This window comes from Microcaecilia unicolor, chromosome 2 (assembly GCF_901765095.1).
Source record: "Microcaecilia unicolor chromosome 2, aMicUni1.1, whole genome shotgun sequence".
Taxonomy (NCBI): domain Eukaryota; kingdom Metazoa; phylum Chordata; class Amphibia; order Gymnophiona; family Siphonopidae; genus Microcaecilia; species Microcaecilia unicolor.
This window is the reverse complement of record NC_044032.1, coordinates 594015140-594029326: the sequence shown is the minus strand read 5'-3', so window position 1 is coordinate 594029326 and position 14187 is coordinate 594015140. Positions and strand designations below refer to the sequence as shown.

General features: G+C 41.9%; 1 protein-coding gene across 1 annotated transcript in view; it reads right to left on the bottom strand.

Moving 5' to 3' along the window:
• LOC115462208 (probable ATP-dependent RNA helicase DDX60) overlaps positions 1-14187 on the bottom strand; it is a 348344-nt gene that overhangs the window by 231763 nt on the left and 102394 nt on the right. The window contains exons 15-16 of the mRNA XM_030192222.1: positions 8701-8950; positions 3263-3429 (exon numbers count right to left, since the gene is read on the bottom strand). Coding sequence (XP_030048082.1) covers positions 3263-3429; positions 8701-8950 — 417 coding nt within the window. The remainder of the gene's footprint in view (positions 1-3262; positions 3430-8700; positions 8951-14187) is intronic.

Here is a 14187-nt window from a genome sequence, read left to right as displayed (position 1 = left end):
CTGGAATGGATGATGATCCTAACTGAGACCCTTTAACTAGATTAAATATTTTCTGTTACCCTATATTTGATACATGGACTACCAGATCTAATAGGTCCATGTTTGATAACTTTGAAATTTTTCAGGGATGTGGACAAATTAAAATTAACAGATTACACATCCAACAATCAGACCCTCTAACAGAGAACCTGTATATTTTTGGTATGCCACTTATAGCATTGATTAAAGTGGGTGGCATCCTTGGTTTTTCATCCTCTATTGTCACTATCAAGAGGGGTAATTGATTAATTTAAAACCAGAAATCATTGTTATACTTACATTCCCAGTAATACTGACACTGATGATTCCATCATAAAGGCATTACAAGACCTTTCTGCCTGAGTCTACAAAACTAGCTACTAAATCAGGTGTTGATACTGTTGCATTATTCCCTATGTTATAAGTACATAAGTACATAAGTAGTGCCATACTGGGAAAGACCAAAGGTCCATCTAGCCCAGCATCCTGTCACCGACAGTGGCCAATCCAGGTCAAGGGCACCTGGCACGCTCCCCAAACGTAAAAACATTCCAGACAAGTTGTACCTAAAAATGAGGAATTTTTCCAGTCCATTTAATAGCGGTCTATGGACTTGTCCTTTAGGAATCTATCTAACCCCTTTTTAAACTCCGTCAAGCTAACCGCCCGTACCACGTTCTCCGGCAATGAATTCCAGAGTCTAATTACACGTTGGGTGAAGAAAAATTTTCTCCGATTCGTTTTAAATTTACCACACTGTAGCTTCAACTCATGCCCTCTAGTCCTAGTATTTTTGGATAGCGTGAACAGTCGCTTCACATCCACCCGATCCATTCCACTCATTATTTTATACACTTCTATCATATCTCCCCTCAGCCGTCTCTTCTCCAAGCTGAAAAGCCCTAGCCTTCTCAGCCTCTCTTCATAGGAAAGTCGTCCCATCCCCACTATCATTTTCGTCGCCCTTCGCTGTACCTTTTCCAATTCTACTATATCTTTTTTGAGATACGGAGACCAGTACTGAACACAATACTCCAGGTGCGGTCGCACCATGGAGCGATACAACGGCATTATAACATCCGCACACCTGGACTCCATACCCTTCTTAATAACACCCAACATTCTATTCGCTTTCCTAGCCGCAGCAGCACACTGAGCAGAAGGTTTCAGCGTATCATCGACGACGATGTTCAGAGGTTTGTCTTAAGCCTCCTTGTTACTACTCTCAGTACAAGACAAACTACATTTCCACCATAAATGTAGGACCACTGCTATTTATTTTACTTATTTTACTCTTATTGCCTGTAACGCAAGTACACCTCTTTTATTAAGGAAGATATTTATTCTGCTTATGCTGTTTAATTGAGCTATCATATGTTTCTTTCTAGTTTGTTACATTTTGCTAATTTGTATAGACAGGTTTAGATTGTTTTCCTTCCATTTCTAAACTGTTGTACCTTTCATCACTATACCTCAAATAGTAACTAAGTAGACTGTTTTCTACTGTTGATGATTTCTTAATCATCAAGTGAAAGTGAAGCAGATCAATTCATTTCTTTAACACATATTTGCTTCATATTCTGTATAAAGGAACAAGAAGATTATGTTCCTATGTATTTTCCAAAAACACTATAACTCAACAGTGCCTTCATGTATGATCTAGATCCATTACACATAGCAGTAAGATAATTACAAAACTATTATCCTGCCCATAATTATAAGACTACTGCAGGTTAAGCAGCAGGCCCTTCATATATAATGTAGGCCTATAACACCCATAGCTTAGCCTTTGTAATACTTGTAATGCTCCTGAATTTGCAGTAGTTATTCATTATTTGGCCAATATTAATCCTTTTTCAATGCTAAAATGAAATATTTGTTCCCTATTAACACCAGTTTTAGCTATATTTACACATTCAAAGTTTGACTAATGATAAACTTTGAAAGTTTTCTTTCCCCCGCCTTCCAACATCAGCTTTGTAATCATGATATATTAATCAATCACAATCATATGCACTTGACCTTATTGATTCCATTGTATGGTACCTAGACTTAATTGACTTCACATGTTTCCAAGTCTAGCTCCGCCCTAGAGGGGTGGGTGTAAGAAAGTTGGGCCCCTTGGGTTGGTTATGATAAAAGGGGAAACCTAACGCTGCATTTCATCCAGCATATAATTATGTATCCACATACTGACTCTTGCTATGGCCTTGTTCCTTATTGTGCCAGAGCACCCATGTCACCTCAATCCTATACATTCCCCCCCACAGAACTCTATGAGCCCTCTGGAAAGGACGGCCACATCCACTAGTAGTCATGTGTGCCAGCCCCCTCTGAGGGGCCTGGCAAGAGGGGAAATGTATATATATGGCCGCCCTTGCTCTCAGTAAAATACAGGTCAATGGCTCAGGCTAAAGAGCTAGGCCTCTGCAAGCAAATGGCTCATAATAAGAGCTAGGCTTCTTAAAATCAGAATCATCTCTGATACAAAAGAGAGCTAGCTTGTAAAAATCAGAGGTCACCTTTGACACAGTTACATTTCACTGTGGCAAGTGCTGAACTGGCAAGGGTGGGGGAATCTACTTTATAAACAATCCTGAGATTGGCACCTGCAAGACGTCATAAGCAAGAGTTGCTATGGTTACGTAGAGATAGTGCTGGGTCAGCTGCACCCCGGGTGAGAACATCCAAAGGGGGGGCTACAGGAAGGTTTGGGAATATGTGAAGTCATTCTGATCAACTGATAAGGACTAAGAGCCCAGTTGAGACAGCTGGGGTCCATTGAAATGAATAGGGCCAAAATTGTATATAAGCAGCAGTTTGAGGAGTATTAGTTCAGACGAGACGAGACGAGATGAGAAGAAGAAGGAGACGAGAGGAGAAGACGAACAGAGAAGGGAGACTCCAGAAGGCTAGAGAGAGAGGACGTGCCATGATATGCGGTTCCATTATGTGAATGCTTAACCTACCTGTATTACCATTGGTAAGATTGTAATAAACTATCTTATTATATCTACTACATACTGGGTTCCTTTCTAATTACAAGAGTCCATACTGCCTGATGGCGTAAGCCTGTCATGAGCAGATTCAAAGTTGGGAAAGCTAGATATTTGGAGGGCATATGTAACTTTGCCCAGAGAGAGATGAGACGGGCCACTGCTTCCGCTGCTTGATTAGCAAAGGCAGATTCGGAGAAAATAAACACCATTCATATAAAAAAGAACAGAAGATGAAAATACTGTACCTGAGCAGAATCTACAGACAGGGCCAAGTTCTCAAAGCCAAAGTACTTAAGGCATTTTGCTATCTTTTCTAAATCGCTCTTCTTCAATTGATCACAAAACGTTTCCCACAGAATATGGATTCTCACCATCACTTGAACAGCAATATCTGTATTTCTTGATTTTTTGTCTTAGGGAAAGAAAACAATATACAGCTGCAAATGTACTTTCTCAAAAGGTTAAAACCATCACACTGAAAATTTCTCAGTTCCAAATCATTTTGAAATTGTAATATTCTCTATTCATATACCCCCAAATTCTATATATAACGCTACGTATTACATAGAAAAATTAAATAAGGAGCCAGTCACCACTGATAATTGGGCCCTATCAATTATCAGTGCTAACTGGAATTCATTTGGATTTATGTGCGCAAACTCAGGCACCGGGATCTGCGCATATATTTTACACATGGGCCCAAAAAGGGGGCATGGTCATGGGAGGCTCATGGGCAGATCAGGGGCATTCCTTCAATTTATGAGTGTATTTATAGAATAAGGGGGATCCGTGTCTAATTTAGACGCAAGGATTTATACCATGGTTCATTTAGTGTAAATCCTCATGACTAAAAATAATCTTGGATTCCAGCATAAGTGCTATTCTATAAATGGCGCCTAACTTTGAGCACCATTTATAGAATAGTGTTTAGCGCATTTTTCCAGCGCCAATTTTTTGATGCTATTACTGGAGCAGTGGCCTAATGGTTAGTGTAGCAGGTTTTGATCCTGGCAACTTGGGTTCAATTCCCACTGCAGCTGCTTGTGACCTTGGGCAAGTCATTTAACCCTCCATTGCCCCAGGTACAAAAACTTAGATTGTGAGCCCTCTAGGGCCAAAGAAAATACCTGCATATAATGTGTACAGCACTGCATACATCTAGTAGTGCTATAGAAATGATTATTATTAGTAGTGTTTAGTCTATAATGAGCACTTCAGATTAATAACTTCTGGAATCAATTAGCCTTTATCCTGCAAATTTTTTGAGCCATGTTAATATCAGAATATCTAAATATCATGACCCTAGGCATTTTTTTCATGTGCTGCAAAAAGATATTCAGACCATTTCAGGAAATGTTTGAACGTATCTGTGAAGAAACAGAGGGGCCCTTTTACTAATCTGCGTAAGCTTCTACGTGTGCCCAATGTGCGCCAACATGGAGTTACCGCACGGATACTGCGTGGCTCTTGCGGTAATTTCATTTTTTGGCATGCATCCGATACGCGCATCTGAAAAATAATTTTTATTTTCTGCCATTCGTATCGGATGGGTGTCAAGTGGCATTTGGCACGCGTAGGTCATTACTGCCCGGTTACTGTGTGAGACTTTATTCCTAGGTCAATGGCTGGTGGTAAAATCCGAGACCCAAAATGGATACACAGCAATTTTCATTTTACCGCACATCCATTTTTGGCAAAAAAGTTTTAAAAGGCATTTTTCATAGGTGCACTGAAAAATAATTCTGCGTGTGCCCAAAACATACATCTATACTACTGCAGGCCATTTTTCAGCACACCTTAGTAAAAGGACCCCAGTGTGTTTTAAGCCTGTAAAATGTATTGGATATATTCCTGCCTAAATTAGTTCTGAAGTGTATTTCTCTAGTTTGGCCAGCAGGTGATGCATGTTTATGCTTAAAGCTGTTACAGAGGACTGACTTCTCTTTCTTTTAGTTGGCACACAGATAATAGGAAATGCCTATAGTGATGTAACCAGTTTTTATTTGAAACTTGACTGTTCTGGGCTTTGATTGGCCTGGAGTTTAAAATTACCCAGCAGTTGTTGCTGGCTGTTGCTTCAGTCTTAGCCCGGGAGGAAAGAGAGACAGATCTCTTTGCTGTGGCTCGGTGAATAATATGCCCTGAGATTCCCAGGTACTGTTTAGCCAGTATACAAATGTTTTGTTAGTCAGGGCCGGTGCAACTCGGTAAGCATGGCAGGGGGGGTGCCAACCTCTGAAGGGTGCCACAAGCCATGCTTACTGCCACCGGGCAGTCAAAGTTCCAGCCCCAGCAGCAGACAGCTCTTGGTCCTCACCTGCCCGCTCTCAGCTCCCCAACAGCCCTCCTTTTGTTCCTGCCACCCTGCATTTAAATTTTATTTTACCTCAAGTCACAGTGATGGCGGAAGTGAAAGCAGCAGGCTCGCCTCTAGCCTTCCCTTCCCTCTCAGTGTCCCACCCTTGCGGAAACAGGAAATTACATCAGAGGAAGGTGAGACACCAAGAGGGAAGGGAAGGCTAGAAGCAAGCTTGCTGCCACCACTGCGACTTAGGGTAAAACAAAAGATTTAGACACAGGGCAGCAGGAACAAAAGGGGGGATGTTGTGGAAAAGAGGGCAGGCAGGTGGGTCTGGGGTTGGAACTGGAACTCGGGGGCTGAAAAGGGGAGCAGGTGGGGGCTGGGGCAAGTCACTGGACATGGATGGGAGGGAAAGACAGGGGGCAAAGGAGAGTTGCTGGACATGGATGGGAAGGGGAAGGCAGGGGAGAGAGGAGAAATCGCTAGACATGGAGGGGAGGGGAGAGAGGAGAAATCACTGGACATGGATGGGAGGGGAGGGCAGGGGAGAGAGGAAAATCACTGGACATAGATGGGAGGGGAGGATAAGGGGCAAAGGAGAAACACTGGACATGGATGGGAGGGGAAGGCTGAGGATAATCTCTGGACATAGATGGGAGGTGAGGGCAGGGGAGAGAGGAGAAATTGCTGGACATGGAGGGAAGAGCAGGAGAGAGAAGAGAATTTCTGGATATGGATGGATGGTGGAGAGGGCAGGGGAGAGAGGAGAGTTGCTGGACATGGATGGATGGAGGGCAGGAGAAATGCTAGACATGGATGGAGGGGAGGGAAGACAGGAGAAATACAGAACACGGATAGAGGACAGGGTAAGAATCCTGAAAGGGAACTTTAAAACAATACAGGAATGTAAGACCTTTGAAGTCAGAATGATTAAATATTTTGACACCCACCAGACAGGACTTAAAGATCTGGGTTTTCTAGCCCATTATAAACCATAAAATTGTACTGCTTTGTCACCCTCCTGTCTCCATGCATATCTCCCTGTCCCTCATCCACCTGACTCTTCCTCTCTCTCACCTATCCACCTCCATCCTGTTAGACTGTCACTGAAATGCTTTGATGTTTCACTTATATATACTGTCATCTACCAACATTTGCTTATTTCCGATCTGACAAAGAAGGGCAACCTTCGAAAGCTACTCAAGAAATGTATTAAGTTATTTCCAATAAAAAAGGTATCATCTTATTTTCTTTTCCATGTTTTATTTTGTTTTATTTCTATTGATTACCTTTAAAAGTGGACTAACACGGCTACCACACCTCTCTACTTAAGATATAATATAACTTAGGCGGGTTTTTGGCATTTATACATGTACTAGTAAAACAGGCCCGTTTCTGACACAAATGAAACGGGCGCTAGCAATGTTTTCCTCGGAGTGTGTATGTTTGAGTATGTGTAAGAGTGACTGTGTGAGAGAGAGAGTGAATGTGCGAGTGTGTGACAAAGAGAGATTGAGACTGGGTGCGAGTGTGTCTGTGAGAGAGTGTGTGTGTGAGAGTGTGTGCCAGGGGCCCCCGCCCCTTCCTCCCAGTTCCAGTGTTACCCCTTCCTCTGTGTTCCAGGGTCGTCGTCACCCCCTCCCTCCCTCCGAGTTCCAGGGTCATCCCCCCGCTTTTTTTTCCTAGTTTTTGTACAGGTGGTGCATTCCCTCCCTCCTCCCCTCTCATCCCCTCCCACAAGTTCCAAACCCCTGTCCTCCACTGAGTTCCAGACACCCCCTCCCTCCCCCGAGTTCCAGGCCCCCTCCCTCCCATGAGTTCCAGACCCCCCTCCCTCCTTCCATCCCCCCCCCCGAGTTCCGTCCCCCCTCTCCCTCCCTTCTTCCCCCCGAGTTCCAGACCCCCTCCCTCCCCCCTTCAGTTCCAGACCCCACCTCCCTGCTTCCCTCCCTCTGATTTCCAGACCCCCCTTCCTGTGTGCAGGGCATCAGACGCACGCAAACAGATTGCAACTTGATCAGATCATTCGTCCACGCCGTGCAGGGCGCCTACCTCGCAGTAAATGGCAGTTGAGGCGCACTGCATACTTACCGCCAGGGTAGCGCATGAGACCTTACTGCTAAATCAATGGGTGACAGTAAGTTCTGAGGAGGAAAATGACCTCTTACAGAATACTAACTAGCAGAAAACTATGTGGCATGATTTTGTTGGCATGTACTTTGCTAGTGGGCATGCGCATGGGTGGAGAGTACGTGGAGAGCACATGTACATACGTAAATTATACAATGCTGTAATTTACATGCATTCTGGTTCACAACTAGGTTCTAGTATTTACACCAACTGAAAGGCTGGGGTAAGAACTTGTACCTTACATGTAAGCATTTTTGGCTACTTGTGCTAGTGTTATATGAAGAAAAGTTAGCACCTATTTTTATTATAGAATAAGCTCAAAACAGGCACCATGAACAGCACATTTAGGAGGCACCCTGTTATAGAATTACCTTAATAGGGAATCAGTGCTTACTAACCGTTAGTGTGAGCCTGTGTTAACAGCACTGCACACTAATTCCCACATTAACTTCTTGAAGAAGAATGGCACAGGGAATGAGCAGGGGCTGTAGCTTAGTTAACAGAGGAGATAATACAGAGGAGTTAATGCCACCTCAATAAGTGAAGCTAAATGCATTGCATAATTTACAATGACGTTAACACATGAATTATTTCTGTTAACTGTATGAGTCAATGATAGAAATGCCCACAACAATTAACACAGATGTTTAGCAGATGTTTAGCAGTTATTGTGTCTTAATTTAGCTTTCACATCTTTGGGGTGTGTGAGGGGGTCAATGACCACTGGGGGCATAAGGGGGTTATGTGTTAATCCATCTAGTGGTCATTTGGTCATTTAGGGCACCTTTTCATCACTTAGAGGCCCTTTTACTAAGCCGCGTAAGCATCTAGGCGTGCACAACGTGCGCCAAAATGGAGTTACCGCCCGGCTACCGTATGGCTCTTTCAGTAATTTCAATTTTGGCCCTAGATGTTTTCATTTTGTTCCAATGCAGAAAAATGTCTATCTTTTGGTGCTGCCCATGTCCACCCAAAACATGCCTCCAACAAACCCCCTAGAAATTTGAACAAAACATGGAGCAAAACATCTAAAATTTGGGTGTCAAAAATTTCAATGTAGACATTTTTGAGAGAAAAACATCCTTTTGCCACATTATGACCTTTTTTTTTAATGAACCCCATAGTATTTCATATTGACCTTTTATGGTGTTTCTTTTCTGAATTTTATAGCATCAGACTTTCCTCTGTGTTTTGCCATACAGATCTAGTATTTCCTCTAGAAGGAATGGAGCACAAACTATCATTCGGTACCTTGACTCTTGCAGTGCTCTACCCATAGCTCAAAGCAGGTATCCAGTCCTACCACCTCTGCATCAAACTTAACAGAATTACTGTGACAAGTCTTGATAAAATCATCCAGTCTATTAATTCCAGACATAAAATTTTGTTTAATCTCCTTCTTAATTGATTCTGACAGTGCATTCCATCGTTTCAACTGTGTTTCGTCCTCTTTGGCTTTCTGGCTCTTTAGATTATCCTCTATCATTTCAGCTTTCTTTTTCTAGAAAAAACAAAATAAAAATACATAAGAACATAAGAAAAAATGCTGGGTCAAACCAAAGATCCATCTAGCTTAATATCCTATTTCCAATAATTACATTATATTACATACCTGTCTCTTATATTTCATTAAACCAACTGTCCAGAAATAATAATTATCTATAATGACTGCCTTACTAAACATGCAACTATTACAAATTCTAATCTAAAACATGTTCTTCATATAATCTAGTTTTAAAAGCCTTCTTAAAATCTCCCTAACTGTCCAGAGATCTTATCTTAGCGGGGAGTAAAATCCAAGCTTTTGTTGCTTGATAAGAAAATAAAGAAGAAATCATTTTTGTGGACTTGCTACTTCTGGGATTCAGAAAAGTCAAAATGATAGAATTACGATAAGAGTATTTCTTATTGGAACAGGAGAAACAAAATTAGCCTATACATATAGACAGGTGCTATTACAGCGAGCTCCAGGGAAATCCAGGATCAGGGACAGTCAGGCACGCCACTGAAGTCAGATCCGAATTCAGGAAGGACAGGACCAGCCACAGGAACTACCTATTGTGCATGAGAAGAACGGAGGGTCCAACTTCCACACTGGGCTCTCATGACCCCCACGACCATTACTGAACTAAGACGAGACAGACTGCGATAGGGCCCGGCAGGGCTTAACCCGCGATCCTCTCACCTCGCATACTGGACGCTCCAAGGTAATTGTGTGGAGGGAGCTGAAACTCCTCAGCAAATAACCCCTCTGAAATCCCCGACAACTCTGAGGCATCAAAACGGGACAGACTACTGTTGAACCCGAAGTGGCATCCAGCGACGTCCCCAGATCTGAACCCCAATCACTGTGTGTCTTGGATGCCACATGTCCTGGATGCACTAGGGAAGGGAAGTGGGTGGGTTGCAGCTCTGCGCCAATCCCTCAAGAGCCGGGCTGGACAAAACAACAGCGGAGAACAAAACCTGAATGGCTCGCAAGCACCAAAGAATTGAATAAGCAAAGAGAACACGCTGCCCACCAACCTCCCAAACAAGTTGAACACCCGATCAAAGGTCACTCGTACCAAAAGGCAGGGCAAGCTACCCACACTCATTGGGAAAAGAGGAGGGAAGGACAGAGAACAGGGTAGCAGCTGAGAGACCCAAGAGAAAGAGTAACAATGAGAGAACAAAGAGAAAATTAAATAAACAAACAAGTGGCTCAAACATTAACTTTTTTTTTTTAATGGGTGAAAAGAAGTAACTGTGAAACCCGGAAAGCATCAGAAACAAAGATTAACAATTGATTATAAAAAAAACTGAAAACAGCACCAAAAATAAAAAGAGAACAAAGAAACCCACTAAATCTATCATGACATCACTCAAAATACTAAACATACTGTTACTCCTCTTACTTACAATCAGCACCCATGCCCTTGTCCATGAAGAAGCACAAGCAATACCCATAATTACTCAAACAAGAAAACGCTTGAAGAATCACACAGGAGATGAACAGAAACAAACCAATCACAGTTCCATCAACCAAATCAGAGGAAACAACCTCCCAGAAAACCACTATAACAGCAAAACACTACCGGCCCATCCCTATAGGTTACATTAATGCACAATCGCTGCTAAATAATACAGAAATCATTAAGAGACTGGATCGAAAAAGAAAAATTAGGACTAATTTTTATAACTGAAATATGGATTCGCTCATAAGAAGACCCCATCCTAAACAAACTATGTCCCTCAGTCTTCAAAATATCACACTGGATCAGAGAAAAGCAAAAAGGAAGGAGGAATAAGTTATCTACAAATCCTTTTCCAAATCAAAAACAATATTGGAACTCATAGCTCAGCTAGAAATATCAACCTTCAAAATAACAGATGAATCTCTGTTGGGTGGCCTAGGCATTATCTTATTCTACAGACCTCCAGGCAACTGGAAGGAGTCCCAATCAGACTTCATGGAATTTATATCAAACACCTGTAGGACATGTTCAAATGCCATACTTATAGGGGACTGTCCTTCTTTGTAAAATTGTACAGCGCTGCGTAACCCTAGTAGCACTTTAGAAATGTTAAGTAGTAGTAGTAGATTCAGGCCACAATACAGTACAGAAACAGTACTAATAACACAATTAGCCAACTTCAAAAGGGAAATCAGCAAAGGCAAGAAAATTCTACTCATACAATTTGATATGTCAAGTGCTTTCGACATGGTTGATCACCAGATCCTGATAAGAATAATGGACAAAATCAGCATCGGTGGAGAAGTACCAGATTGGTTCAAGGGATTTCTAACATCCAGATCCTACCAAGTTAAGATGGATAACACATGGAGGGGCATAATCGAACGGGGCGCCCAAGTTTTCTTGAGGGCATCCTCGCAGGACATCCCTGCGAAGGGGCAGGGAAACCCGTATTATCGAAACAAGATGGGCATCCATCTTTCATTTTGATAACACAGTCAGGGACGCCCAAATCTCAACATTTAGGTCAACCTTAGAGATGGTCGTCCCCAGTTTTCGGAGATCATGGAAACTGAGGACGCCCATCTCAAAAACAACCAAATCCAAGTCATTTGGTCGTGGGAGGAGCCAGCGTTCGTAGTGCACTGGTCCCCCTCAAATGCCAGGACACCAACCGGGCACCCTAGGAGGCATTGCAGTGGATTTCACAAATTGCTCCCAGGTACATAGTTCCCTTACCTTCGGTGCTGAGCCCCCCAAACCCCCCCCCCCCAAACCCACTCCCCACAACAATACACCACTACCATAGCCCTAATCTTGGCCCCTCCCATGACCAAATGCCTTGGATTTGGTCGTATTTGAGATGGGCACTCTCGGTTTCCATTATCGGCGAAAGCCGAGGGCACCCATCTCTATTGCCGGCGATCTCAGCATTTAGGTCGATTTGGGCATCCCTGACTGTATTATCAAAATGAAAGATGGATGCCCATCTCATTTTGAAAATACAGTCGGCCCCACCCCTTCGCGGCACCGTCCTCGGAGATGGGCGCCCTTAGAGATGGCTGGCCCCGTTCGAAAATGCCCCTCCACGTGTTCTGTTATTTTAGAGATGAAGATGAGCTGTGAGATCGGACAATAATTAGACAGAAGTGATGGGCATAGCTTCTGGTCCTTGGTTTTAGGAAAGCAGTTTTCCATGGTGTTGGAACAGAGCCAGTGGAAAGACTTTGAAGAATCAGAGCCTGAAAAAAATGGGCCCATTAGAAAGACAAATTTCTTTATATAGTGAGAGGGTACTGGGTCGAGAGGGGAAGTGTTTAGTCTAATCATCTGTAAGTGGGTTGAAATGTAAGCAAGCGATGGAAGATTAGGAGCCCTGTTTACTAAGCCAAACTATAGGCGTTCTAGCATTTTTAGCATGCGCTAATGCTAGAGACTCCCATAGGAATATATGGGTGTCTCTAGTGTTTAGCTCACACTAAAAATGCTAGCGCACCTTAGTAAACAGAGCTCTAGATGAGGTGAGGTGGTTACCTAATGACTAAGGAGCCTGAGAAGGTTGTAAGTTTGATAGGGTTACTCCATTTCTAATCCAATTGCACTGGTTGCCCTGTCAAGCACATTACGTTTAAAACTGCCTGTATGTTTTTTTTAAATATTGAGAAAAATGAGCCTTCTTGATCTTACTTAGGTTTTTACTTATCCAACTGCAAAGGGTTGATTGTATTTTCTGACTTTATTAACTCTGAATTCCCTGGTAATAAAGAAGGTTTGTTTTAAATGTATATTGAACAGCTGTTTTGCTTTTCAGGCTTTGAAAATAAAGACAATTACTTTTCTCATTTTTCATAAAAATCTAAAATCACTCAGTTTTTTTAATTGTAATCAAACAATCATGAACACAACTTGTCCAGAACTCCTTAACTATAAATAATCACACTTGTTTTTTTTATTTGATGTTTGTGATTGTATCTTTTGTTATATTCTGATTGTACTTTTTTTTAACTTGTTAATTTTTTGTTATACAATCCGTTCAGTACCTTCTCTGGAACTGGATGGAATATAAAAGCTCACAACAGAATACAATCTGTCTATACTGTTACAGATTTATTCCTCTGATAGACCAATACAACAATGTTTTGAGTCCAGTAACTGTTGTAGGTAAATGACTGTTTCTTATTTTGTTTTATGTTATCACCAGTGATGGATGTTTATTGTAAAGGAAGGAAGGAAGATACTAGAAATGTCTGCACAACCGGAACAAGTGGTTTTGAACGGAGGAAGTGATCATACTGTCAGGGAGTCAGGCTGAAGTCTGACTGGAAAAGTGTGTTTGGATTGTGTTTCCGGAAGTTGGGCAGCACCAGAGTTTCAAAACTGAATAACTGTTGGGAACATGCATGGTTTTGCTACAAGGATTAGAACCTTTATCTCCAGTGTACTAGATGAACCAGGAATACCATACAGAGAACCACTCAGAGAACTCTAGAATGAAAAGTGAGCTACCAGAATACCCTAGGGGCCCAAAGTGGATTACAGAAATGTAACCAGAACACACACCAAGAAGAAAAAAATTCCCAATAAATAATGTTCAAATAAGATGGTTGAGAATGAAGCACACTGGGTAAGCTATTCCAGATAATAGACAGTTGATATGGAAAAGAATTATCCAAAAACATTCTTGTAGTGTAAGCCTTTAACTGGTGGAAAGTATAGAAGCAGGTTATTCTCTGCCTATAAAGATTTAAAGGACCTAGAGAAGAACAAAGGTCAAATGAAGCTCTCAGGGCTTGTACCTTCAAACACCTTAGAGACTGGGCAAGCTACTTTGAATATAATTCACACTTGAAAGGTAACCAGGGAAGATGAATTAATAAAGGTGTAACTTGATCATACTTACAAGATTTACAAATCAATTTAGCTACTGTAATCTGCAACAGCTGAAGCCTAGATCTTGAATGTACAGATAGACTAGCATACAATGCATTATAACAGTCCAGGTGTAATACTATCAATGCCTGAACTAACAGTTGAAAGAATTCTTCCTCAAAGAATTAATGTTTTGGGATAACAACAACCAAATTTACATACTCCATGACATTACAAATGATAAAAGTGTTTTTGAGATCAACAGATAGTGTGGTTCAGTACTAGAGCACAGACAGTGACAGTTCATTAAACCAGAAAACCTAGCAGGCCCTTTTACTACTACTACTACTATTTAACATTTCTAAAGCGCTACCAGGGTTGCACAGCACTGTACAATTAACAAAGAAGGACA